At 42.8% G+C, this 27377-nt stretch overlaps 1 protein-coding gene across 1 annotated transcript; it reads right to left on the reverse strand.

Annotated features, from left to right (window-relative positions):
- Nucleotides 1–2445: 2445 nt before the first annotated feature.
- On the reverse strand, nucleotides 2446–27377 carry tinagl1 (tubulointerstitial nephritis antigen-like 1). The gene is made up of 12 exons (XM_008306790.1): nucleotides 27170–27377; nucleotides 24029–24339; nucleotides 21827–21893; nucleotides 16078–16170; nucleotides 15834–15948; nucleotides 12972–13098; nucleotides 11544–11694; nucleotides 11266–11452; nucleotides 9417–9462; nucleotides 8328–8451; nucleotides 5519–5564; nucleotides 2446–5272 (listed from the first exon to the last, which is right to left on the reverse strand). The coding sequence occupies exons 2-12, from the start codon at nucleotides 24330–24332 to the stop codon at nucleotides 5105–5107; spliced, it is 1428 nt and encodes a 475-aa protein (XP_008305012.1). The 5' UTR covers nucleotides 24333–24339; nucleotides 27170–27377; the 3' UTR covers nucleotides 2446–5104.

The following is a 27377-nucleotide window of genomic DNA, read 5'->3' on the forward strand; positions in this document are numbered from 1 at the left end:
TATGGGAAAGAGCTGTGCCTCTAGCAACCAGCCTGATCCTCCATAACATTTTTGTTGACGTCTCCTGAGTGTGCTCAAGGAGAGACTCCACATGGAAAAGTGGCTGTTTGTGTTTGCGTGAGTGTGAAGCAGAACCAGAGAAGAAGATCATGTTCCATCATGTTCCTGGACCGGAGGGGGAACCCGGGTGGGGTCTCCAGCCACCGATTGTTTCACTGCCGCTGTCTTTAATGACTGCTTCCTCCTTTTTTTAGCTTGATACTTGTCCATCCCTCGCCATCAGCTGGGAGGAAAAGGAGCAGTAGCTGCTGAGGTAATGAATGCTTTGGCTACTCGGTGACGCAGAAACAATGAGAGAAATGTAAACAGTCGGCGGACGGATCCCTTGATCCAAGTTTCCATACTTGGTCCCTGTGGCTGCTGTAAAGAGATAAGCTCTCTAATATTGTGTGCTTTTCTCCAGATTCCTCCGTAACCCGCTCGAAAGCTTTCACTGAGGTCAAGTCGACATCGTCTGTAGTGTGACTCGCATTTTAATTCAACTTATTTTCACTAAATCATCAGAAATATCTTTTCACAACAGAACTAAGGGATGTTTTGTAGCAGCACGGTTGTAAAACTGAGAGAGCAAAGGATGATGATGGCATTATTATTCATTTATCTGCACATAAAACAGTCAGCATTTAACACATCCAGTCATTTTCAACACAGTAAGCAGGGTGCATTCTGTGAAACAGGGCGAAAATAAGACTTTTTTAAACCTGTGAGCTTCAACAAGAGATACATTTTCTTTTAAAACTGCTCCTGTATCTTAACAGAAGCCAATCAATGCAAAGCTGTTGCATATTTAAAGTGCAGGAACTCGCTCAATAAATAGTTTCACAGGTCAGCGATTGGATGCAGGAATGCAAAGTCGCCCCTTGTTTGTGTCGACTACCCCGGCTCTGCTCATTTGTTGCCCCAACTGAGAACACCTGGTAGTTCTCGCTGACAGAAGCGTCTGATATATGTGACAATTCCCACCAATTTTTCAGGCCTGCTGTTTCTCTCACTTCAAACCAAAGCCTGTCTCCTCTCCGGGCTGGAACACCGTCACAGATTTTCTTCCAGGTGTTTATGTGGGACATGGAGGTGCAGGCATGCAAAACACAAACATACACACAGCAGAACGAAGGAGAAGGAACTGGAGGAAAGTGCATGTGTCAAAGTGTTGTCCTAAAAGTGAGACATATCCTTTTTTTTAAATAAAGTAAATATTCAATTTAATGAGTTGACTGAGGGGTGCTGCTTCACAGATGCAGGTATCAAAAGCAGGTGAAGGCTTCAAGAAGAGACAGACTTCTACCTTCATCACCGTTAATAAGTCATAGCCTCAAAATACCGACACAGACCGCTTTGCAAAAATTAAAAACTAACCATAAATGGGCTCAGCAGCTACAAGTTCCAACCCACAGTCTTGATTAGGGCAAGGGAGTGCCTTGGTGTTTTTCTTTTTTGTTTATGACTTACTGACCACAAAGTCTACCTCGTGTCATCTCTGGAGTCTTAATTTTATCATATTTTAAGAGAGGATTAGCCGAAAGGGAAACACAGATACGGGAGGAATTTCTCTGGAACAAACAAGAGCCACTTGAGGTGCAGCTGCCACACGTATTTGTCTGTGAATTTGTGAGTTAATTGTTTTGTTTATTTTATTTTACATATCAAAACATGTTAAAAGTAATAAATCACTGACTTACATACGGACAAATTAGAGTGAACACTGATGAAATAGCACACACTCAATAAAAACATTTAGTAAGAAAAATGACATTCTTTGATCAGTTTGTAATGAAAACTGTAATTATTTTCCACTTCTTCTGCATCCCAGAAGTCACTTATAATTCAGTGCCTCGATGTTTTTAAAGCTGTCAACCTTAACTGCAAGAGGGCTGAAGATCTTGACTAGCTTGATGACGGTCTCGCCCCAAAGCAATGCAAATAAATGTATTTTTTCAACTTAGACAGTGTGTGGGAATCTGTTAGAAACTCCTCCAAAGAATTAGACGTGTGAAGAGTTTCTTTATCTTGAGGTAAGTTAGACACAACATGATTCAGGGTCAAACTTTCGTCCCGATTTGCGTGTATTCACATTATGCAGACTCGTTGCCCTGGTCTTCCACTGACTGATGGCCAGAGTTATTGCTCTCATTGATGGAAGAGCACGCTGACACAGCAGGACCTTATAAAAACTGTCCTCATCCCACCCGGCCACGTCCTGTGGAGCTCCATCCTGAACAACCCCCCTCCACTACCTCCCATTGCTGCTCACTGATTACTTTCACTGCCAGCTCACATGCACAAAAGGGAAAAAAATGCAGGAATTTCTCTTCTTGATCTCCCCTCCCCAGTGTTGAAATGCATCTATTTTAACGACACAGTCTGTAAGATTTCAGGTGACATGAGTGTGGTTTTGGAAAGACTTTATTGTGTAAGTGGACACTAATGTGGTATTGCATTTAGTGCGCACAGTACAAGAGACAGAGAGATAATGAAACATTGCACAGGAAAACGAAAGGAGAATAAAAGTATATAATTTACACATCTTGTCATAAATAAAGTCTACACATCAATGAATATGAAGTGGTTCATTTTACACTAAATACACAACTTCTGAGTGGGTGTGTGCTGCAGCTCCTGGGAGGCTTCTGGAGGAGAGATTGTGGAGGTGGAGAAAACTTTTTTGGTTAAAGCTCATTTTCTATGGAACAGATTTTAAGTTTTCGCTGAGAATCTTTAGCAACAGACTCGTCCCATGTGAACCTCTATTTAAACGAATGTGGCACATGTGTTGTTCTTGGACGTCTCCTTGAGAAACTTAAAGAGGATTTTTACATTTTCTATATACTTAATGTTATCTATTGCATTTTAGTCAAAGCTAACCATGAATCCAAGTGACCATATGGCAGGAAAACATGTGCTTTCAAAATAAGAGGTCTCTGATAAACAGGGGAGAAAAAAAAATCCGCTTTGGTCAAATCCTTCTGCTTCTTTCTGCTTTGCCTTGAGTGAGAACTGCAACACAGCTATGCAAACCAAATACAAGTTTTGTCCATTGATCTTTTCCTCTCTGGGTAAAGGAGCTGTAGCAACTTGTTCACAGATGAAAATAGAAAAATCGTTCTGATCCAGATGACTGACATAACCACTGTCTCTTCAGGACAAGGAGCTCAGTTTCACATTGTTCCTGGTGTGTTGTTATTTACTGTAAACCTTTTGTGCATCTCATGTCGATGGACTACTCGTGATCCTTCCCTGCCTTCGCTTACTTCACAATAAAAGATTCAGTACATTGCATGAGAAACCGCTGGAGCCGCTCCACAACGGTGCACATTGCTCGTCTGTCCAGACATTCCTCTTTGCTTTTATACCTATCTGCCCATCCATGCCTGAGGGAAGCGATGGAAAAACCTTAAAGATCACAAGACATGATGATATAGAAACGGAAAAGCCTTTTGAAGTTAAATGTAATGTAAGGTATGCGGTAATAACACACTGGGCTTTCCTTTTCAAGTGAAGCTATGCTCAAAAAAATGAAATTAAAGCTATTTCAAAGCAGATAGAATCAGGGTTGGAGGAACATGTTAAATTTCCAGCAATAAAAAAACAAAGCTCATCTGCGTCCTGTGTGACACGAATCTGTGTTTCAGTGTTAGAAGTGACTTTACATGTTTATTACACATCAGATGCATGCGACTAAAGACAAATAGTGTAGCACAGACTGGATTTTAGCAGCAGTTTGCCCCCCCCTCGTCCTCCTCGCTGTGGTCACACACTTACAGCTAACGTAAAAGCAGAAAAGCAACAGAGTGATGAGTGTGTTATGAAAGTTACTACATACAGTACGTCTTAGAACAAGTAGTAAAATAAAACTTTAATATATAACTGCAACAAAAAAAATAACATCTTTAGCTCAAATTGTAACAGTGTACACAGAACAGAGTAAGTTAAGACTACTATACATACGTTCTACTTTTCTTTTGCAGTGGTCAGAGCAACTCTGTTCCTTTAAGGCATTACAATCTTTAAAACTTCGTCACACGTCACTGTTTGTGGGGAGCTGCGAGGCTTTTATTCATATCATTGGTCTATATGTAGCATAACTTTTTTTTTTTGTACCTGCAGCCAAGAATAAATGATAAATTAATAATATCTGAGTTTGTTCAGTACAAACATGTGGAAGGAGGGCTACCATTTTGGTTTTTTTCATTATTGAATTATAGTTTCTTAAAAGATCTAATAGCATTAGGAGCCATTTTAACTGATGTAATCCTACACCATCAACCAAATCTTGTGTTTCCAGTGTCAGATTCTATGTTTTTAATGGAATGTGTGAGAAAATCTACTGCCTGCAGCTACTAATTCTTCACAAGTGCCCTCTCTAAAAGCGAAAGAATGAGTCGAACTCTGCTTCAGTATAGCTGACAGGTAAATGTCAGTAAGGTCATCGATGACATATTATCGGGTTACACCGTTCAGCAGGGTGTGTCTTTCTAAAAGGGTCTCATTTCTGATAATCTGACTCTCAGATTTCCTCTTTTCCAAGCTGTCCCTCAGATATTGGGTCTGTCTGGATTATAGAATTAGAGCTTGAAAGGACTAAAGATCCAGCCTGACGCATGAAAGAGTAAAAAAAAAAGGATCAGATTGAGCTTCTCCTTCTGTCGTCCACCCATCGTTGACATGAACATGTTTCACCAGATATTATTCTGAGGATTCTGGGATGTGTGGTCTTTGGAACAGTAGGTACCTGAGGTGTCGAAGTAACTGTAGCTTAGCTTTTGTTTGTTTTTGGTGCCATAAACCTGGAGTTACAGGGGAAACGGGGAGAGGTTTTTCTGTTACAAGGGTAGAGAGGGTGGAGAAGAGGGGTTGTATTGATCCCCAGAGGAAAGTGTAGAAAGTAAGAGTTCTGGGGTTGTTTTGTGGCCATCCCAGCCAGCTTGGTTGGTAAAGGAGATGTGATGAAGTACTGAGAGTCTTGGTCTGGTTCTCTTCTGTATTAAAAAAAAACAAAACCCAACTACAGTTGAGTCTTGGTGGATTTTTAACATCTGCAACGTCTTTAAATGTGTCGGCGACGATGGTGGTGATGGTGGTTGTGCATGTCCTCCATTGTGATTCTGCCCCAGACGCCGATCACAAAAGCTTCAATCTCACACTCATTGTCCCCGCGAGCGATACGGAAGTAGCCGTTCTCTCCCCAGTTCTTTCCCCAGGAGTTGGCAGCAGTCTGGAAATAAAACATGTTAAACAGATTGTAAATGACCGTCACAGTCACCACAGATGAGACACAGAAATAAAACTAAAAATAATCTAAAGTAAAATGTAGTTTTATTATAATATAAAAGGTGCAAATGTAGTGAGTAGGGAGCCAATTTGGGCTCCAGATATTGTACTTATATCAAAATGTCGCAGCATTTTTTAGTCAGTAGCTGGAAAAGAAAAGTTTGATTTGTATAGTGAATAAAGAACGTACCCAATATTTTTTGGATGTTCCATCAAAGTTCCTCTCCTCGCCCCACCTAGTGCACAGAGCAGAAGATGATGGTCAGTCAAAATGCATTAGAAATCAACTGTTTTTAAAATAAGGAGGCATCCCAACAAGCATCTGTGAAACTCATCATGAGTGTGTTCACCTCAGACATGCTTTGTGTCATCCACAGAGAAAAATGTGCTATAAGTGGTGTCGAGGTGGTTAAAAAAACTTTGATCTTGTTAGCTACATCCTGAAAACAGAGTATTTATGGCTCGCCGACGCCTGCTCTTACTCCTAAATCATTCCGATCCAAAGAACACGGAATTCCCCTTTTCCTCTGCCATTTCCGTCCTTCAGACGTGAAGCGGGAAGGAGAGGATGGGTCATAAGGAAGTGAGCTCCACTTCAGGCCCGTCGGTACACGAACAGCAGACACCAACACAGGACAAAGCATTTCTAAACACACAAACAAACACACGTGACTCTGAACTTCGAGCCTTATCTTTACTGCTCTCCCTCGCCAGCAGCTTTGTTCTCAGGAAACCTTGGCAATGGCCCTAAATTCCCATCATGCCTTGCACTTTGGCCTTAGCTTAGCTGCTGCCAACGCCTGCCGTTTCTGCTCGTCACGATCAAAACATTCTCCCAAAGCCAATTCCCATCCTGTTTTTGCACTCCGGGCCTTTCGCTTCCCGAGAGACTCCCGCCGCCCAATCGCTTGTTATCTTTTATAGGGGAAAGGAATGCTGGGAAATAGAGTAGAAGGTCTCAGGCCCTGCCAGCTCAGTCGCCTGCCACCACAACAGTGGCAGCCTTCTGTGACTTTATTAGCTCCAAGTGGAGTCAAACGTCACATTGACCAGAAGCAGACGCATCATAAACAGCTGTATAAACAACACACAACAATCAGGGTCTGAAATAGCACCAGAGAAACAGGATTTGGGTTTGTCAGGACACATACACACCTGTATCTGTGTGTGTGAGCCCATATGCATGCCTGCCTGCATATTTATTGGTATAGACAGAGCCAGACAGAATCAGACCACCGCTGATCTCTTATCGGGCCGCCAATCAGCTCACTTGCTCACTTGGGGACAATGATGGGCATACCGCTGTGCCCACGTACCCCGCCCTTTGCCCAACACCCCTCATCCCACCCCTGACCTCCTCTCCGGGGGACTGATCCCCCTCTCTCTGTCCGGTGCAGTCGGGATCAACAGGCCAGACAATGCCCTTTCCACCACAGTGGACCTCAATGCTCTTTCCACAAACTTTCCCAGGCCCTGGGCTTAAAGGAACGCACAGCTATGGGATTTGGCCTATGTAAACACACCGATGCTTGTGGCTGGCAGGTCGGAGCTCAAAACACGATGCCCTTCCCAGCCCGCCGCCACCACCACCACCACCACCGCCGCCGCCTCCTCTCTACGCTCCATCCAGCCCTAAACCTGTGACGGCGCTGCTACATCCACATCCACTCATCCAGAGCGATGCGAGGGATCACTGCGTCAGTGGAAGGAGGCGTTCAGGAAAGCTGGGAATCCTCCTCCTCAGCATCATTTCACACCCTGCGCAGCTTATTGGCATATTTAGGCTGCAGAGCTGTAATCACACTCCAGAGGGTGTAGTCTGGCGAACACAGTTTTTTAGAAGACGTTTCAGAACGGTGCATTTTTACGAAGTGTGTGATTTAGATGAGGTAAGTACAGGTTGGGGGGTGAGGGCTGGAGTGTTTATCATGTCTATACATGGAGTCAAGCCATAAAATAAAATAAAGCAGACACACACTAGGAGACAGAAAAAGCAGCTAGTGAATCGGTTGTTTTGTCTTCATCGGTGGCCAATCAGATAAAAGTGGAGTGACTGCTTCAATTAAAGTGTCTGGAGTTTTTTTATTTTTTAGAAAAGGTCAGTCTGCTGAAGGACAGTCGAATGTTCACAAACACACATTCCTCAGTCTCCATAATAGACCCACTGGCAGCTAGCTGCTCATTTATCTAATTTGTAAAGTGAGACTTGCGAGCAGCAACATATCATTGTCACTGCAAACACGCGCCAAAACCAGCTGGTAACCAACAAGTAATTTATGACATTTTATAGGACAAAAACCTCTCCTGGCCTCTTACTGTGTTCCAGGCAACACAAAACACCAGCATCAAACAGCTCCATGTCTGAACCGGGATAGTCTGGATGATAACAGGCGTATTTTGACTTGGATGTGGAGAGGAGGGAGGAAAAAAAAAAAAAAGGAGGAAGCAGGGCAGCCGGCCAGATGAAGAGTGATGATGGAGACACCGTAGCGCCGGAGCAAAGAAAGAAAGACGGGGAACAACGAGAGACGGAGGGTGGGGGCAGCCAATCCAGGTGTGTCAGACGTCTGCACGCCTGCATATTTGTGGTCGCCAAAGTTACTAGATGGGGGAAGGGGGTTGTCTGATGGAGGAGCAGAGCCAAGGTGTGCCTCCGAAAGCAATAGTCTGGGAGGGAATCTGATTCACATGTGCAAACACACGTGAAGCTTTGAATCGAATACTCAATTAAAACCTGATTCATCCTCAATAAACACTGACATGCTGCGGATACGGCAGCTGCTCAGCATGTAGCAGCAGAGAAACCCAAAGAAGACGAATGTCCAGACACCTGTCAGTCTTCCTGTCATTAACTCCAACTGAGCAATCAATACACACAAAGGCGGAAAATCCAAAACCTCAAAACTTAGTTGATCAAGTTGGTAAAAAAAAACCCTCTACTTAGAGCCAAAACTGCTGCAAAAAAGGCTTGAAATGTAATGTTTTGTTGCTTCACTTACCCAGTGATCCTGACTGAGTGAGTGCCATGTTTGCGGTATTGTGGCGGTTTGGTGAAGCTGACGTCAGTGTGTTTGTAGATCCCACTCTTATAGACAAAGAAGTCCTCATGGACCTCCATAATAGCTGTGAGAACAAACAAGCAGGGAGAATTAGGAAGCGGATATAAGCTTCACACACACACACAAACACACACATATGATTTGGTTATCCTTTAATAAATCTATTATGGAAGGGGGGGATAAAAATCATATTCAAACTTTGATTCATCTAAAAACAATTAAGCAATTACGCTAAATAAATTCCAACTTTCGCTCTGAGTCACACACACATCACAATAGGTCTGTGTGTGTGTTTGTGTGCAGACTGTACTCCTGAACTGTGTGTGACTTTAATATTCCAAGAACTTTCTCAGGAAGTGCCGAGAATGACTCTCGTTTGAAGATCTACCTCCACCAAATCCGCTGTTCCCCGGCTGAGAACACTGCGTGGACCTTCACTCTTATCAGCAACTCGCAATGACACACAGTTCACAGGTACACACACACACACACAGACCCACACACCTCTACGCTTTTGTGTCAAAGAGAGAGAGAGAGAGAGCGAGAGAGAGAAAAAAAAAAAAGGAAGCTTGATTCGAAGTCTTCCTGCCTGGGCTGCTGAACAATACAACAAGAAGCTGGCACAGCCTCACAGAAAACACACACACACACACACCTACACGTGACTCCTCTATTCAAGCGGACTTGACAATGGTCCAGATGGGCACCAGACAGCGAGGCGGTCGACTAAAGGAAAGTCAGTTCAACCCCGCTGACATAAAGGCCCATCACTTCTGACCAGGTGACCGAGGTCAGAGTTGAAGCCCGGGACAGAACCGTCAGGATGACAAGGTCGAACATGACTTCACCCGGGGTCAGACACCCAACACGCAGCTTCAAGGTGCTTGTGTTTGAATTTGTGCGTCCCTCGGGAGCGCAGCGTTTTTCAAAAATAAAAGTTGCACTCACTTGGGAGCAGACGCTGAAATATTATTTACAAGAGCGTTTAAGGGGAAACACACACACACACACAAAAAGGCATCACCTTACCTTGCACGGGGCCATTATCCATAATCTCCTTCATAATCTCCTTTTCCTGAGAGAGAAGATAGAGGCAACGATTTATAGGCAAAGGAGAGACAGACAGACAAAGATCATTACATGTCAGTGAAATGGAGAGGATGAAAACAATCCCCCTGGATGTTAGAAGTCAGATAACAAGATTGAGTTCAGCAGGGCCTCCTGCTCTTAATGCCTGGCTTATTGACTTCACAGGCTATCAAGAGACAGAAACAACAGGCTGTAATGAGTTTGAGAGGCATCGGCCGTCATTTAGCGCTGATGGATGCAGCTCAGTGGCTAACTTTGCACTGGACAAGATGCGTATAGCTGCACGCAGAGACGGCTTCGGGAAGCAGCGCTAGTTACACCATCCTTTCTGGTATGAAGGAGGTGCTGTCTCCATGAGGTACATAACAAGGAGGCAGTTTATAAATCATCCAAAACCCATCGTTTTAACTTTGCAATAAGCTTTACACATGCTTTGAACATGTTTTCGACCCTCTGAACCCCAAAAGCCACCTTTTAAACCGACATGATTGGTTTTAAAAAGCATCTTGTCTTTCAAAAAAGCCAACCAAATCATCAATAAATTAAACTTTACACACTCAATAAAATTTTTTTTAAAAAATTAATTTGTGCCTTTCACCCTCTGAACCCCTAAACCTCCCTTTCATACAAGAAAACCATCAGATATTCATCTTTCTGATGGTTTTTGAATGGATGTGAAGTTTGGTCAGGAAAATTTTCCAAATCTAAGCTTAAAATCGTGATATTTGATCAAATTAATTTTCTTCTACATGTGTTATTGTTTTAAAAAAAATGCCAAAAATAAAACATTTACTTTAACTAGATCCTGCAAAAATAAAAAATCTCTCCAGGGCACAACAGTGATGTCATGATAACATCACTATACACTTGGAAAAATGTCGTACATTTCCATTACCGATTTCTTCATCTTTTGCAAAATTAATAATCAAAGACATTTTGCATTTTTAAAATTATTATTTATGGTATAACTTTATAGCCACAAGGCACTTCTTGCGCTCTCTGTATTCCTTGCCCTGGCCGTATCGTTTCCATAGAGGTACAGGACTTTAAATTGAATAAAAATGTGACAGGAGCAAAAAAATAAAAATGTCAATAAGCTGCTTGGGGTTCAGAAGGTTATCAAATAGGGACACTGAAGTCTTTTTATTATGTGCTTCTCATTTATCAGAAATAGCTGCTCTTCTTTCACAACATGATAAACCCTCATATCGGCTGCTTGATGCTGGATTACGAAAGTTAGAATAGATGACATGTAGAGTCATCTGATTAACAAATCTAATTCCAGCTGCCCTTTTGGGACTTGAAATAATAGCAGATAATGATTACAGATGATGACATCCAAAGTGCAGCCTGTAAATTAGTATAATTCACTCTTCGCATTATTTATCCAGCATACGTCAAGACAAACTGTTCATGAGAGATTACTTAATCATCCTGTGCTACACTGAGAGCAAACTTGTGAATCGTGAATCTCCTGACACACAGGTAAAAATAGATCCCTGTGAAGAGTGCTGCTCAGGACTTAATCCTGTACGAGTTCTTTCACAGGCGAGTCAAGTATGCATGAAGAAAGAGTGCACAAACACACAAAACCCGTGAGACAGTGTATGTCTACTGCAGCATAAACGTACAGGGAGATTATGTTGGCTGAGTGTTTGCTGCCAGTTAAATTACACGTTGCGCTGCTCTAATGTGAAGCGGATGTAGGAGAGGTGTGTTTTCACGGCTGCGAGCAGATGTTTGCATCTTCAGGTATCTGGCTTTGCGTGTGTTTCTCTGCACGGCTTACGTTGGTTGAGAGCCTGTAGGGCGGCGTGGACTGGTAGATGTCGTTGTGGTAGTTGTGTGCGTTGGGGCAGTGCTGCGTCGCCTGCCTCTTCCCCCGGCCGATGGAGCGGCTCTGCATCATGCAGCGACCCACCTCGGCTGGTGTTTGCTGTGGGGGTCGGTACGGGTAGCAGTCCTCGGTCACCACTCTGTCAGGGGGACGGGGAAGATGCAAATCACTACACAAGTGATCACTGCAGCTTATTTTCATACAGTAATGCTCGTTTGGTGTTTGCTTACCCTCTACGCCGGAGATACCACCAGGCTCCGTCCACGCGTCCTCCGGCGCAGCCTCCCTGGTTGCGGGTGTCACAGGAGATGAGGTTTTGGGGGGACAGCTGAGGGGTCATGTGACCCATTGACTGGATGGAGATTCTGTCTGACGCCACAGCTGATGAACAAGATAAACAATATTAATATTGACAATAGATGAAATGGCACCACTGATAGAAACCTTGAGATATGAAACCTTAAAAATGAGTTTATTTTTATCCTTCAAAGTCCCTATCAGGTTGTCGACTGAACCCCTAAAAACTCATCTCTGTGTAGCGAAATAATATATTTAGCTTTTTTTGGACCACTTTCTGCCTTAAAATGCCTTAGAAGCAACTCTACATAACTGCTTTCTGTTGCTGCCACTAGAGCACACCAGCTCCCCTTCGATTCTGCCTTTCGCTACACTATACAATTGCAAGTTATAACACTGGAGTAATGCAGCCATCTAACTATAAACCGATTCTGTAAAGAACACAGAAAGCCTGCAAGTTCACAAGTTGGCTTGTTAGTTACATATGAAAACTGTCAGTCTAAATCTGTACACTGCAGTCTCAAGGCAGAAATGTTCAGTCATAACAAAAACACCACAAGGGCACTTTAACAAGGTTAAAAAATAAACTTGATTTTCATCAGAAGCTGTTCTTTAACTGATTAAATCCATTTTTGTTTCCAAAGCTCTTCTGCAAACTCAACAACGGGATGACCGAAATCAATGACTCATCAGAAGACTTCACCGAAACAGCGAAACATGTAAAATCCCCTCTAAATCATAAAATAAGCCTGAAGATGAACCTTTGAGGTTGAACAAAAGAAGACTTAAGAACAAGACAACAAGGTTTTTCCACCTCTGTATGTGTCATTATGATGTGTTTTCCCAGCTGTCGATTTAATAATCGGCAGCAAGAACGCTCACTAATCCTGCAGTCCCGGCTGAATTACACAGACTCTTCATTTGTTAGATTTAATATTCTCCTCATTACTTTGAAATCTCTGCATGATTTCACTTCGCTATACATCTCAGACCCTCTTATTCCACACATAACCCCTCAGGTTAGAGAATCCGCTGCTGTTAAACGCTTGTTTCAGGCTTAAAACAAAAGGGCGACGATGCTTTTATTGTTTTATCTCCCAACAAGCGTCTATATTGTATAATGTCTAACGTCATAGTAACGTCACAATTGTCTTTTCTAATGTTTTATTATTGCCCTTTTCTATGTTTCACTATCTTTACTGATGTTTTATTGTCTTATTTTGGATATTGTAATGCTTTTAAAGCACCTTGTAACAGCAGTTTTGAAAGGAGCTGTAAAAAGAAAGTTTACTATTACTTTTATTATTTACAGGACATTTCCCTGCATTTTCCCCACATAGTGAATTCCCTCTGCGACCCACCTGCAGTTGAAAAGGCCCAGGATGCAGCACAGTTGCCCTGATCCAGCGGCTCGTGAATCTTTCCCGGCCATTTCTCTGCTGAATTGAAGTAAAGCGGCAGGCGGTCGCTCTGAGGATCCATGTTCATCTGACAAAAGGACAGAAAAAGACAGTTAATTCACTTCACTTATTTGTATAAAGCTCAACAACTTGTATGCTCTCACAGTACAGCACCCATCATTATCGAAACATATATATTTGCCAGTGAAAACAGCTGGAACTCCAACCAGTAAAAGGGGATTTCTAGGGAAACTGTGAAAACAGTAGTTAGAACCGCCGAGCAGTGCAGCTCGCCTCAATGTGATGTAACTGTTTGTCCACGACAGAGCACAAACCAAAGGCTGCAATTAAAATACTTGTGCACAGCTTTGTATGATATGTTTTGGTCACAGGCTTGATTACATAAGTCTGCTAATCAACCCTGCATTAGAAGGGACGTCTTCACGGGCGATTAAGGACCTTTTGGCCCGGAGTCAAATGTCTGATGCTGTCGAAGCAGACAACAACCTTTGATCCCAGATCTCTCCGTTGGTTACATCAGTGTGAGCTCACAGCATTCAGGGAGGCATTCATCTCTATTTTAAACATCAATATCGCCATGGTGATAAATCCTAATTATGGTGATGACGAGTCTGCGATAAAGAGCAAATATTTTCCTCATTGCGCACTCGCAGGTGATTCTCAGATGCCAAACACGCTCCGTCTATTAATCTCCTCTCGAGGTTGGATGCTCTCATAATCTCCCAGTGATGTGTGATAACAGAGCTCACACTTCTGTACAACCGACTCTCTCTCTCTTTTTCTCACACAAAGGCTGCACTGCATTCCTCTGATTAATGGGGAGGTATTCAGAGCACCTGATGCATAACTAAGGAATGCAGAGATTTGTAGCTGCGAACGGTCAAAGTCCAACAGCTCAGACATGTGAAGCACCTGACCTCAAGGTGGAATGAAAGAGTCAAACTGCAGCAGGAACATGGCGTCATGTGGGATAAGTTCATTCATAAATTCACAGTTTTCCCACCTTGTACAGAGGATTCAAGAGAGAGGAGATTTATGAATGGGCTGTGAGCTGGTTCATAACACAGGTAGAGACAAGCTGATAGCGGAAGGAGGAGGAGGAGAAGGGGGAGGTTTTTAGGGTGGGAGGTGGATGGATGGACGGATGGAGGTGGGGAGGTGCAGACTGAGGAGGAGGTTGCTCATTATTCTCCGGGCCACCACCATCCCCTCCATCTTCTCCCTCTGATGTTTTGGTTCCGTCTTATGTAATCTGTCTGGATGAAATGTAAACAAAGCTCCAGCGTACCGGAGTCTGCCCAGGTTCCAGACGGAGACGCCACCACGCAGCAGCCGGCCACCGTAATTAAGTGAAACGATGTTTTGTGATCGGCGCTCAGTTGTTGTAAAAGGTTTTTAAACATGCATTTAATAAGCCATAAATACAGGGGGAATATGTGGGAGCTTGTCTTGAAATGAAAAGTTACAACACAACTGTAACAAGTCACTTTTTTTTTTTTCCTCCTCTACATTCTCACCTGTCGGGAAAACTTCCTGCTTCCCTCATCCATGAAACCCCCCACGTTCCCCTTAAGACACACACACACACACCTCACCTACATGTGTAACACACTCTGTGATGGAAACTGATGGTTTTTAACTGATAAACTCAATATATTGATAAATGGTTGATCAAACTTTACACATTCCATTTTGAAAATGATTTTTTCTTTGTAATATATTGTCTTAGAATGGACCTTACCAAAAATATGTTGTTTTCAATATATGAAGTGTTCATTTGCAACAACGGATCCATCTTCACAAACCTTCAGAAAACCCACTTTTCCATCGTCTACCTGAGACAATATCAGTGAGTCAAATCCACTCAACTTCAGTTTGATTGATATTATCTCAAGTAAACAAAAAAAAAAAAATGTTTTCTGAAAATCTACAAAAATGGAGATATCTGTTTTTGCAAATGAACTCTTCATATATAAATACAAAAAGACGTGAAAGTAAAAATGTAAAAATATTCTGCTATCAAATCAGCTTAACTGACCAACTGATGGGTCAAACATTGCAAATACACTTTTACATAAATTAGAATAACACTAACCTTTACTCTAAAACTGGAAAACATACAAAAATTTCTCAAGACATCCTATGAATTAACATAAATTTGGAAAACCTCATTTATATCTTTACTCTTGCTGTAGCGGTTCAGCTATTGTTGATTTTGAAACATGATTTTTTTGTTCATTTACAAAAACAGATAACTCCATCTTCATAAACCTTCAGAAAACCCACTTTTCCATCATGTACCTGAGACAACATCAATCAAACTTAAGTTATCTCTATTTTTGTCGTGTCATTTCTACTGAGTCAGATCTACTCAACTTCAGTTTGATTGATATTTTCTCAAGCAGACAACAGAAAAATAAGTTTTCTGAAAATCTACAAAAATTGAGTTATCTGTTTTTGCAACTGTACACCTTATATGTTACTATATGTTGTGTTTTCTGTTTGCTTTTTCTAATTTAAGTTATATTTTAAGGGGAAACCCGGAGCTGAAGAGGCTACACCCAGCAGCAACAAGTAATGTGATATTCTTGTAGTTCCTGTGTGGATAATTTTCCTCAAGAGGGTTAAAAGTCAGAGGTCGGCTGAACAGTAGCACTGGGGATGGCAATTGTTTCGGGACCTGCTCAAGGGCACCTCAGCAAAGAATAAAACCATCGAGGAACTCGACCACCCACATATTTCTTTTGTGACTGATATTTTTAGTGAGCTGGTCTTTCTTCTCCTAAAAAAAGATTTGCGTACCTGGATCTCGTTCATGTTCATAATAGTTCTCGAGGGTCTCTGTGTGCCCAGACGGTAGCGGATGCCTTCATCCAAAGTCATGCCGTAGAGCTGACTGTAGTTAGCTGCCTGCCAGCTGAAAACAGAGAGAATCAGGAGAAAAAGAGAGAACAAAGTCGTGTTTGTAAGCATGAATATCTTCTTGTAGACCTTCAAATGACATCACAAATGTGTGTGTGTGTGTGTGTGTGTGTTAGATTTTTACCCATAGTTTCCTCTGTTGACAGCATGGATAATGTCAGGCTCCATCAGACAGGCGTTCTGCTCGCACTCCCAGCGTCCTGAAGTCCCACATGTGCTGCAAGAGACATGAAACAGAGAGCGAGGGCCATTAGAAGGCATCAGCAGCTGGAATTGCTCGAAAATAGCTTCAATTTCCATATTTATGCGACGTCAACAGCTTAAATAGAAAGAACACATCAGACATAGATCAGCATGCGGAGGCTTGGTGGAATTCCCAAATAAGAAACGAGTTGAGAGAAGAACATTGCGAACTGGTACAGACGTGAAAAAGAACGAACGAGGGAGTGAGGAAAAAAAACAAAGAACGGTTAAAGGGAACATTCAGCCTTTTAAGGACGCAGACATGGATCCATTTTTAGACAGAAGATAGAAAGATAAGAGAGCAGGACATTAATGATGACGCACAGATGTTTGCTTTGGGGATGCTCAAAAATAGAGAATTTACTTTGCGATGACTCACTGTGAGGGAGTGTGAAGGGTGTGTGTGTGGAAAAAGTAATGGTACACGGTCTGCACTTATATAGCGCTTTTCTACCTTAGCAAAAAAAAAATACTATGCTTAATTGGTCACCATGCAGCAATATAGAATGGAAAGTGAACACATAAAAGTAAAAGTTCTTACTTTTTAAAATAAATTAAATCAGCAAATATTCTTTATACTCTTTATGCACAGTGCTCCTTTCAGTGCCACCGTAGTGCATCAGTATCGTCTATAGGATATTCTATAATCAGTAATAATGTATTATAATTTGTAAGTGACCAACGTTGTTAGATAGATCCTGGGAAAACATTAAATGGAAACAGTAAAATGGAAATGCTTCAGTAAAGCAAGACAAGGGCATTTGAAAATTGCACTTGATAGGAATTGTAGACTGCACACACTGACACACACATCAGCTTGTTTATTGTGTGCTTAAACAGAAACTGTGTTATTAAAATCTTTTAATTTTGCTGATTAATTTTTTACTACTTTCCCTGAACCTGATTTCTGTCTGGCTTTAACTTTCTATTATTCCCTATTACTAGAAAATCTCCATAAACCTGCTCACGTTTCTTGGCTGTCTGACAGTGAATGTTTTTGTTCTCATGTCTCTCTTGATCTCCTGAAAACTTCCCAGTTAAATTAAGTTACTCAGACTATAAATTGACTATAAAGTTCTGTGTGTTACGGCCAGCTGCCGTTTGGGGAATGTTATAAAGGCTGTGCATTAGTGGGAGGGGTGTTTCCCACACAGGCATGTAAGGACATCTAGCTATAGAGCTGAATGCACACCACACGTCATATTTACAGAGAGGGGACCTGCCCCAGACAATCATTAAACACACTCAATGATGAATCGCCCTTTAGTCACACAGGAACCTACAGACAGTATCATTTCTCAAACTGCACCTACAAACTCACAAAAACAAAACCGATACCTGTGAGTGGCTGCTCAGCATCTTACAGGACCCATCGGAGGGTTTTTGATTTGAGGAAGGTGACAGTGACCTTTTGCATGTTCCTCCCTTCAGCAGGCGCGCAGCACAGTAGCAGTAAGTTTAAAAAGGGAGTCTTTACATATTAATAGTTGTGTCCTTACAGGGATCGGCATAGCAGCAGATTTATGGAGACAGAACGCGTCCGAAAAGCAAAATATGAGGGCTGTGAGGACCGTATTTTTCAATTCCCGTCACATTCTCTATTAAAGACAGACACCTCCTCCACCTGAGAGACCGTATACACAGAACTGGGTGACGTGAGGTGTGGCTATATCTGAGCACCGATCTTGTGGGAGCAGAGCCATGTTTGTGCTGTGATAAGACGCATCTGAGAAAAACAACACAACAGCTTAGAAAGTCCAAGCAGGCACTACTGGCTGCTGTCCAATCAGACGAAAGAGAAGAGCTGCTGCCAAATCAAAGCAGAGATAGCTGCTCCTTGGGGCTGTCGAGGCGCCACGTTTAAGATCACTTGGGGCAGACAAAGAGTTATCGGTATGCCAGCAGATCAGGGAGGAGAAGGCCGCGGCTGGAAATCCCATTAACACAACAAAAGGCTGCGACAAGTATCGCGGCATATCTTCACAACAGTAAACATCAGCACTGCTTCAGCGCCTCGGTCAGATTGGGCTGTGTCTAGTGTCCACTGAGGCTCAAACCAGCGATTACTGATTCTAACACTGATGTCAAAGCACATAGGTTTATTAAGAGTAATTGCTATATTTGGTTAAATCTCACAAGGCGCCCAGATAAGAGCCGCTAATGAGAGAATTTGGAGGGGGGAAAGCGGAAGCCCTGCTCTCCACCCTGCACTCCTGCTTCTCAAAGAGCCGGGAGGACGCACACTTGGGAAATTAATAAGTGCAGAGAGTGGGAGTAGGAAAAGGGAGTGTAAGTGTGTGTGTGTGTCCCTCTGTGCCAAAGTTGTGGCGCAATTTTTCGAGCGCCCATGTGTGTTGCCTTAACAAGCACGTGTGAGAGCGTATGTGCATAAGACTCTTTTGTTTGACGGTGAAAGAAGGAGGAAGGGGGGGGTGAGCATGTAAACACTGTTTTCTGGTGACCTGGAACGCGAGAGGCTATTTTCACCATGCAGCTAGTGTGTTTGCTCAACCTCCACAAGTGTTTCCTCAAGGAGAAAGGTTAGTCCTGCCAGTTAACAACTTCCATCTTTGGCTGTCTGTGCTCCCATAAGACCCTGCAGGTCATCCCTAATTGAGCGGCCTTGATAAGACTTCGGGCCTTTTAGACTGACGGAGCACAGCCGGTGATGTGCAGATCAGAGGGGTCAGCGAGGTTTGTGTCAGACACGTCGTGACAAACTGCCGCAGTCTATTCTTGGTGTATTAAAATAAGATACAGACACACAAGTGGATGTTAAATCAACATTTGTCTGCAAGCGAACGTGTCCTCACATGTACTATACGCACACAAACAGAGAGACTTTGAGGAACATCAAATGGCACAGATGTGAGAAACCACAGTGGAGGACAGGTGAGGAATTCGGTCGCTGCTCTTCCTGCCTTGGCTCACTTAACCTCTCCTCCCTCCCGTCTCTGGACAAATGTCTCCTTGACTGGCCTCCGTATCATTCAGAAAAATGACAATAGCTGCACTGACGTCCTCAGTAGAAGGCCGTTGAGATAAAAGACACCTTGAACTAAAGCAAAAATATTGTTTTCTTTAGAAACTCGTCACTTTCGTCAAGGGTCAGAAAGTGAAGAACTGTTTGGAAATCTGAGCTCAGCTGAAAATGTAATGCAAGAGGATTTACTTAAGGAGTCAAAACAAGAAGACAGCAGCTTGATATTAAAAGATCCAGGCTCGTTTTAGTGCGTTGAAGGAGAGTGGATCTTTATCTGCATCAAAGTGGAACTGGGGCGGCTCAGAAGCTCAACAGAAAAACTGCTTCAACTGTGATTAAATTTACGATATCACTCAGGAGGAGACATGGGAGACAACTGTTGGCGCACAAAACTCTGAAACGAGATCAGGGAGAATTTAGCATGGAGCTTGTTTTGATTTATTCTCATTTTACTATTTCTGCTGCTACGCTAAGCTGTGTTTGATCGAAACAGAAAACGCTTCAGAATAGACGATAAAATATTTTGTCTGCAGCAGACTCCAGCAAGGAGACTCAACATGATCTGCAAAATGGCCATAACTCTTCCTTCTTTGTATTTTTGAAGTAACTATCAGCTGAGGAAAATTATAGAACATTTAGTATTTAGAAAAACAAAAAAATAATTACCAGTGTGAGTCTTGTTTTTTCACTGTTAACTAGGGAGCATTACTGGTCTGCAGTCATTGATGCAGCAAACTGCATGTTCTCCCCTTCCTGCCAGAGACTTCAGCCAGTGCAGCAGGTTAGAGTGATCAGCTAGTTAACAGACCAGCTACATCTGGGCCTTTACATGCAGACACTCCAGCAGAAATCAGCTCGACACTCTGCTCTGGGAGAAAACTTCCACTACTTTTTGAAATCTCAGTATTTCTTCCCCTCACAGATGCACCGCTAAGATATACACGTATTGATTATGTAATTTGTTTAGTATTGTAGCTTGTACATGTATACTTTAGTTTAATTGCTGCAGTTTGATTATGTGCATTGAATATGGTTTGTTTTGTTAAAGGTTTTTCACCTCAATTTGAGCACATGGAAATAAACAAACTGAAAGAATTCCAAAAGTGTGTTTGAGTGAAATCCAGCCAGAGCCTGATGATCGAGCAAGCGGGGAAAACCTGAGCACTGCTCAGTAGTTAGATCCACCTAAGTATTTAGCAGATAAATTCAGTATCTTGGTTTAAGTGTGTGAGCATGTCAACATGTGCCCTTAGTGTTGAACAAGACTGAGGCTGATGGGGATGCCACAGATTTTACAGGTATATGGTCATAAATTAAATTAATGACCTGACTGACAGTTGGAGGATCACCACAGTTATTAAAAGGAATCCTGAGGGGGACGTGAAGGTCTGTGCAAACTGCCATAAAAAGTCATCCAGCAGATGTTGAGATATTTCAGTCTGGACCAAAGTGGAGGACCAACAAACCAACTGACTGACTGAGCTATGTCACCAACATGGTTAAAAAGAATCTTCTCCATGATGCTCTCTATCAACGTCAATATTTTTCTTTATCAAACCTCAAAAATGCCAAGAGACTCCATTAGATCACTGTCCTCCAGGTTTCAGTGGAGGTCATGTGGGTCAGCGGACATTTTTAAAGTGCTAAAAACATTGTCAGACTATTTTTTTTGTTTGTTTTCCACGTCAACGCTGAAAGCTTTCAGAGGCTTCAAGTAGATTATTTCAACGTCATGGGAATATAAGAAGAACTGTGGCAGATGGTTCAGTGTTAATGAATGTTTGAGGCTCCAGAAGTCATCACCTCATGTTTAAATTGCTGACTTATTGGCTCAGAAAACAGAATCATATGGGGCTTAACAAGCAGAACGCTAAACACTACACACTCCCATCCCAGCTGTGGAGACACTGGTTGTCACATTCCTTTTGAAGCATGTGTTTTTCCTGTGTTTTGTGTGTTATTTATTCTATATAATTGTCATTCATCTGAAGCCCAAGTGTGTCATAAAGTTTAAGTGATTTATTATTTTATTGTCTCCTTTCTATGTCATTATGCAACAACTGTGACTGAGCCAGCAGAGCCGTGAAACGAAAGGAGTTCAGGCAACAAATTACGGATAAAGGGTTGCACAGGTAGAAAGAGTGACTGGTTGTAAGCGTATGAACGTCGTGTGTGTGTCTAAGGATCATGTGATCAGCGAAAGATTTTCACTCAATACGTGGATAGACGAGTGAATATTACTCCATAAAGCTGCCAGTGATTTTATTATTAGAAACACATGCTGTAAACACACATTTTGCAACCCACACAACTTAACGCTAAACTGTGCAAATCCCACAGGTTTTAAGAATACCAAGTTGTGCACATCAGCGAGGAATTCAGAGAAATGTGATGCTCAAGACATGCACAGTTTTGTTATTGTTGTGGCATAACCCTAAAAATGCATCTTTTTCTCCATGAGCAGAAAAATATATTTCTTATCTTGTGAAGTGTTTGCACAGGTAGATATAGAGCGCATGCAGACCAAACAATCGGAAGGTGAAGGAAAAAAGCTCCGAACTTTAAGCTACTTAAGGGGCGTTTTAAGGGGGAAGCCCAGGATTTAAGAGGTTGAAAGAGAAATAGACGAAGACAGGGGTTTACATACCATAAATTGCAGTTCTCTTTGTATGTTTGCCCTGTAAAGAACCTGTTTCCATTTCTTTCACAGATGCCTGAGAAGAGACAAAGAGGTGCAATTTAATATACATGGGTTTGATGTGGCTAAACAGCAAAGATCCCACCACTAATCTCAAAGAAAGCTACGCACAGCCTCCAATCCAGAGCCACCAAACTCACACTTAATGTAACACAAACACACTGGCCATATTCCTGCACTTGCAACCACAATAAAAAAAAAAATGTTAACAACTAGTGTGTGTGTGTGCACATGCAGAATATACACACAGTGAATATGTGAGGTCTAAGGAGCCCTGAGCTCCAGTAATCCAGTGTAGGAATGTGGCGTTAGCTTCTTTCCTGCCTTCCCAGGCTTCCTGGGCTCTCGTCATGCTTTAACCAGCTTACACTCCACTTCGCCACCTCGAGTGAAATGCGGGGAAAGCCCCACCTCACCCCCATCACATAAATAATCAATAATAGCTTGCGAGCTGCACCGGTGAGGTGCTCAGCATCGTGACAAAGTGCAAAAAATGATCCAGCAGTGACACAGCACTCCCTTTAGAATTAATTTGATCCAGCACACTTGAAGTTTAAGCCCTGCCTGCTTACACATGGTGAAAAGTATACTGACATGGTGACAGACTTAGAGTGAGGTTTATCTACATCCTGATTTACAGTGGAAGGTGCCGTCAGTGTGAATTTCATGTGGAATTTCAGGCATGAGCTGGCTGAGAATTTACAGTGTGAGCATGTTTCTTGGCCCTCTGGTGCGAGGCCCTGAGCTGATAGCGTGATTTATGACCGAGAGCCTTAAAAACTATCTTCCCCTCTCGCAGCTGTCTCACCCTGCGTATTGTGACTCTCCCCTGTTAGTGCAGAGCTCCAGCGTGTGACAAGTTACACATTACTACGGGAGGAATGTATGTAATCTGCTGAAATGATTATTGGTGAGACTTCCCAGATAAGACAATAACAATGTGTGTCGTGACAGGAGCAGTGACACAGCTCCCCTCCAGGCTGAATGTGTGGTCAGATGAGTGCGCTTGTGGTTCACACCTCTCGAGTCCCCCACCTTGTCCACCAGGGACCACATACCTGCAGCGACCCCTCTGCCCCCCGTCCTGTACCCATTGTCTGCCTCTCCCACCCTCCACATAGCCCACATTCTTTCTCCTAACCTCCATTCATCCCTCCGCCCGCCCCTCCTCTCTCCGTCTGGGTTAATAAGAAGCCTACTGTTCCCTGCACTGTTCTCAGGTACTGTAGGCCTTTGCTCTCGCTGGCACATTTTACACCTCTGCACTGAGAGAATGGTGCTATAACTGCACGGGGAATCCAAATATAGTCAACTGAACTGTTGCATAGAATGGGGGGAAATTGTGTTAAATCTTGTGTATTTAATGAATGCATGGACATTATTAAAGGGGCAGGGGATAGGAGAATTACATTTACACTGACACTCAGAGCTCCAGAGTGTCCTTTATTCATATTTTACCATATATTACTACTTTTTTGTCTTCCCTTCTGAGAGTTATCCCACAAAAGAGATCTAAAAAAAGATGGTATGCATATGCACCATTGGTCATAAATGGGACGCTGTATCACTGCTTTACTTTTCTTCTTTTATATCTCATGAAACAAGAAGCCAGTATGTGTAAATTTAGAGAAACACAATCCATGTGGAGCTGCTTAATAAGTGATTTTTTTTCCCAACCACTGAGTGCCTCACTAGATTGTACTCCTTTTTCTGCATTAAATTAGTACAAACAGCAACACAGCTGGTCTGAGAGTGGTTGTACTTTCACTATTTCACTGAGATATGATTTTAGGACACTGAGGGATGAGTTAAATTAAAAGAATTTCATTGGATCCTAAATTATTTCTACACAGTCTGTATCCAAAAGGACACAAGTATAATAAAAGATGAAGAAATATTTATCAATCTCAGCTTTCGAAATGCGAAAAAAACTGATATGAACTATGTAACAGACCTGGATTATATCTGAAGCTTTAAAAGAGAGAGGCATGTAATTGTAATTCGTGTTCAGGTGTCACGCTGCTTTGCATTGTGGTCCAGCACGGAGCTTGTCAGCAGGATTCCTGACTGAGCTTAACTAACTACGACAGGCCCACACACACACATGCAAACTCCTGCAAACGATGCACACACATTTGCACCCTTACATACCAATGAAAGGTGGCTCCACGCCGAGACAGTGGCCCCAGAAGTCAGGGCAGCAGTCGGACACGGTGCGGTTGCAGAACAGGTCGCAGTAGCAGATTGTGTCCAGGTACGGCACCGTGCACAGGTCGTCTCTGCCGGGGCAGCAGCCTCCTCTCCTCTGGCAGTACGAACCAAAAGGGTCCCTGATTCCTCCAACGTGGAGCGGGCTGGCGAGCTCCCTCTTGGTCCTCCTGGACAGGATTCTGTCCGCAGTGCCTTCTGCCACCACCAGGACCAGCACCAGCACAGTCAACAGGACGAGCCTCATGGTGAGTCTGTGAAAGCAGGGGGCAGAAAATACAATATCAGAGGTCAAGACAAAGATAATATTATATGAGTCATGCTTTTGGCCTGCTTCCCTCAAGAAGACACACTTTAAATGGTTCACAGGACGAGAGGGGAAGAGGTTACAGGGTGAGCGGCGTAATTGGGGTATGACTGCTGCCAACACACCATCCGCCTCCTGCTGCGTGCTGCACATACACACTGAGAGACACACTCGGTAAAACACACGCACACTCGGAAGATAAGTTTAAACAGAGCCGGCAGCAAATGGTCCAAATAGAAGCCCATGTGATCCTTGGAGATCTTCTACTTATTTTTCCAATTTTCCTTTCGAGCAGCCAACACAAACAGCAGCTAAATATGAAAATACACTCAGCGAGATGGTGATGGAAAACAACCACGCAATGACAGAAACACACACTGCTTTAAAGCCTAACTCCCGTCTTTGATTTAAGATTAGTTTCCATGAAAATGTCCTGCCTTAACATCGAGTAGGCGTATGCACAGATCTATGAATTTGCCACTTACTGCAGCTCAAGCACACCAGCTCACCTGCTCAAACGCTGGAAAACTAATCAGCTACTAGACGCACAGAATGTGGTACACGTTCAATCTGGAAATATTTAATCTGAAGATGAATATTTATGCAGGAAGTTCCTCCCTGCAAGTTGACAGGATTGGTTCTGAGTCTGAATCTGTGTTTTTGAGACAGCCGTTGCAGTTTCGAGGTGAAATTCTAAGCCATGAGCACTTATTTAGCTCATGATATGTCTTCTAGCATATAAAAAACGCCATATGGAAACTGAATTTTAACTGACAGGGGGCTGAATGGGGTATGATAGGGTCATTATAAATGTGAGGCCTCAGGTTCAGACCTCTAGCTAGCCTAAACTACTTCTCTCTACTGTCTATGCTGGTATTTTTATTTCAGTTATGTATATTTATGTTTATGTTTGACCTTAGCAAAGGTCAGATAATCAACCATATGCACTGTTTGTTTGTGGTGTCGGTCTCAGGTCATTGACTCCTGACAGAAGAGGAGGGGTCGGCCTGCCGCTTACATAAATAGCATCATTAATTATCCAATCAGATCTCCGGACACAATGGTCACTCTGCACATAAAGCAAAGCTCCGGAACCCATCTTTGCTGCGTTGTTTTCTGCATGACTGCGCCTTTAGTTGGAACGCACACACACAGGGACGCACACAAGCATATGGCAGCACTGGGATGGGCAGGTCTCCTCCTTAACACAAGTGCTTTGTTGTGGCAGACTGTGAGCAGCAGCAGCGCAATAAAACACCCACCAGTCTGCTCAATGAGCTGCCGAGACCTTCGGGTCAAGCTGCCAGTGACAAAACACCAGCAGCGATGATCATAATGAGGCCCGCTGAGGGCACCTTCATCTTTATCATAAACGGAGCCACTTTGCTCTTGTGAAGACATTTACACCACAGTTCTGATGTTGACTTTAACATATTGTAAAACGTCTGATTGTGTTCGGCTCAGACAGTATTGATTATTAAAGTGCATATTCGGAGCCAAAACACACTGTGAAAGTCAATAATTCTAAGATAAGAACAAAAAGGGTCAATAGCAGCGAGCCGATGATGCTGAGCAATAGAGCTTTCACAACATAGTACGCTGGTGCTGCAGCTCCTTTTAGTCTTGAGTGTCACAGAAGCTGCCATATGGCCCATTGGTGCTCCTGACAGCTGTAACCAAGCTACTGATCCCACACTGCAGGCCACAGGGCAGATGAACCCTCAGCACCCACTCAGTATCAGACACACACACATCACACACACACAGCTCAGATCTGCTCAGTCAGTGTCACATCTGGACTTTTTGGTTTTCACAGCTTCAGGACCACAACCGCCACATTATGTTGCATGATCTTAATAAACTGAGCAAAATGTAACTACTCAGATATTTAGTTTCCAGTATTTATTTTTATTCTGGCAGCAAACTTTTTTAGCAAACAGCCCTCAATGGTGAAAAAAGTGCCCATATCAAAGCCTTTAACAGCATATTGATTTAATTTTTTAGTGCCTTGGAGACTAGAAATTAAAATATTTCCCCAATTACAGTGAAAGCAGTATTCCAGATATTTCAAAACCTTGACAACAAAGAAACTTTAACTTCCTTGCTCACACATATCTCTCTTTCACTTTCCTTCTCGCAGCTGAAGTTTGAGATACTGCTGCACCACCCACCAGATAATTCATTCTTGGCTCAGGATATCTGTATAAAAGCCCTTTCAGCTCCATTTGCCTCTGTGTCACACAGTCCTTGACTTTTCTCTGTTTGGATCTATTTGTAAAACAGCCATCGGGTCAAGGCAGTGCAGAGCATTTATAATAGCACACAGGTGTCGAATGAGCACAACAGGTGAGTGAAGGGATTACTGGTCTGGGTGTATTATCAGTCTCATTGTGAATTACACAAGAGGAGCAGGCACACACTCACTGGACCCAACAACCTTTTTGAGAAAAATAAAAAAAATCTCCCACTCATATTCTTGAATCTACATCTAGAATATTGTGCGCTACAATCCCACACCCACAAGGTAAATAGCAGCAAAAAAACCTAACATGTGATCTGCATTAAAGTTGAGCCGAGACAGAGAACAGCAGAAAGAAAAAAAAGTGATGATCAACAGACACAAAGGAGACCTTGAAAGTTTACTGTAATTCAGAAAAGTAACTTGAGAATAGTGTAAGTCAGGCTGTGACGCTCAGGCTGCACCTGCCTGGAATCTGCTATAAAAAAAATAAAAAAAAAAGAGGCTACTGCTAAAGAGGGAAGAAAATGGTTGTTACCTTGGTTTGAGAGAGAAATCCTGGGTTTGTAATCCAATAGAAAACTGTCAAGCTTTGTAGCGCAGGACGTCATTCACAGGTAGAGGGAGTTTGGGTAAAAGGTCAGTCTGTCCCTTTTTCCTTCTGCTCCTCACTCTCTCACAGGATCTGCTCTGTCAGACTCTGTCTTCTCTATATAGAGGCAGCCAGCAGGCTAACCACTCCCCCG

This window comes from Stegastes partitus, unplaced genomic scaffold (assembly GCF_000690725.1).
Source record: "Stegastes partitus isolate 25-593 unplaced genomic scaffold, Stegastes_partitus-1.0.2 Scaffold46, whole genome shotgun sequence".
Lineage (NCBI taxonomy): Eukaryota > Metazoa > Chordata > Actinopteri > Pomacentridae > Stegastes > Stegastes partitus.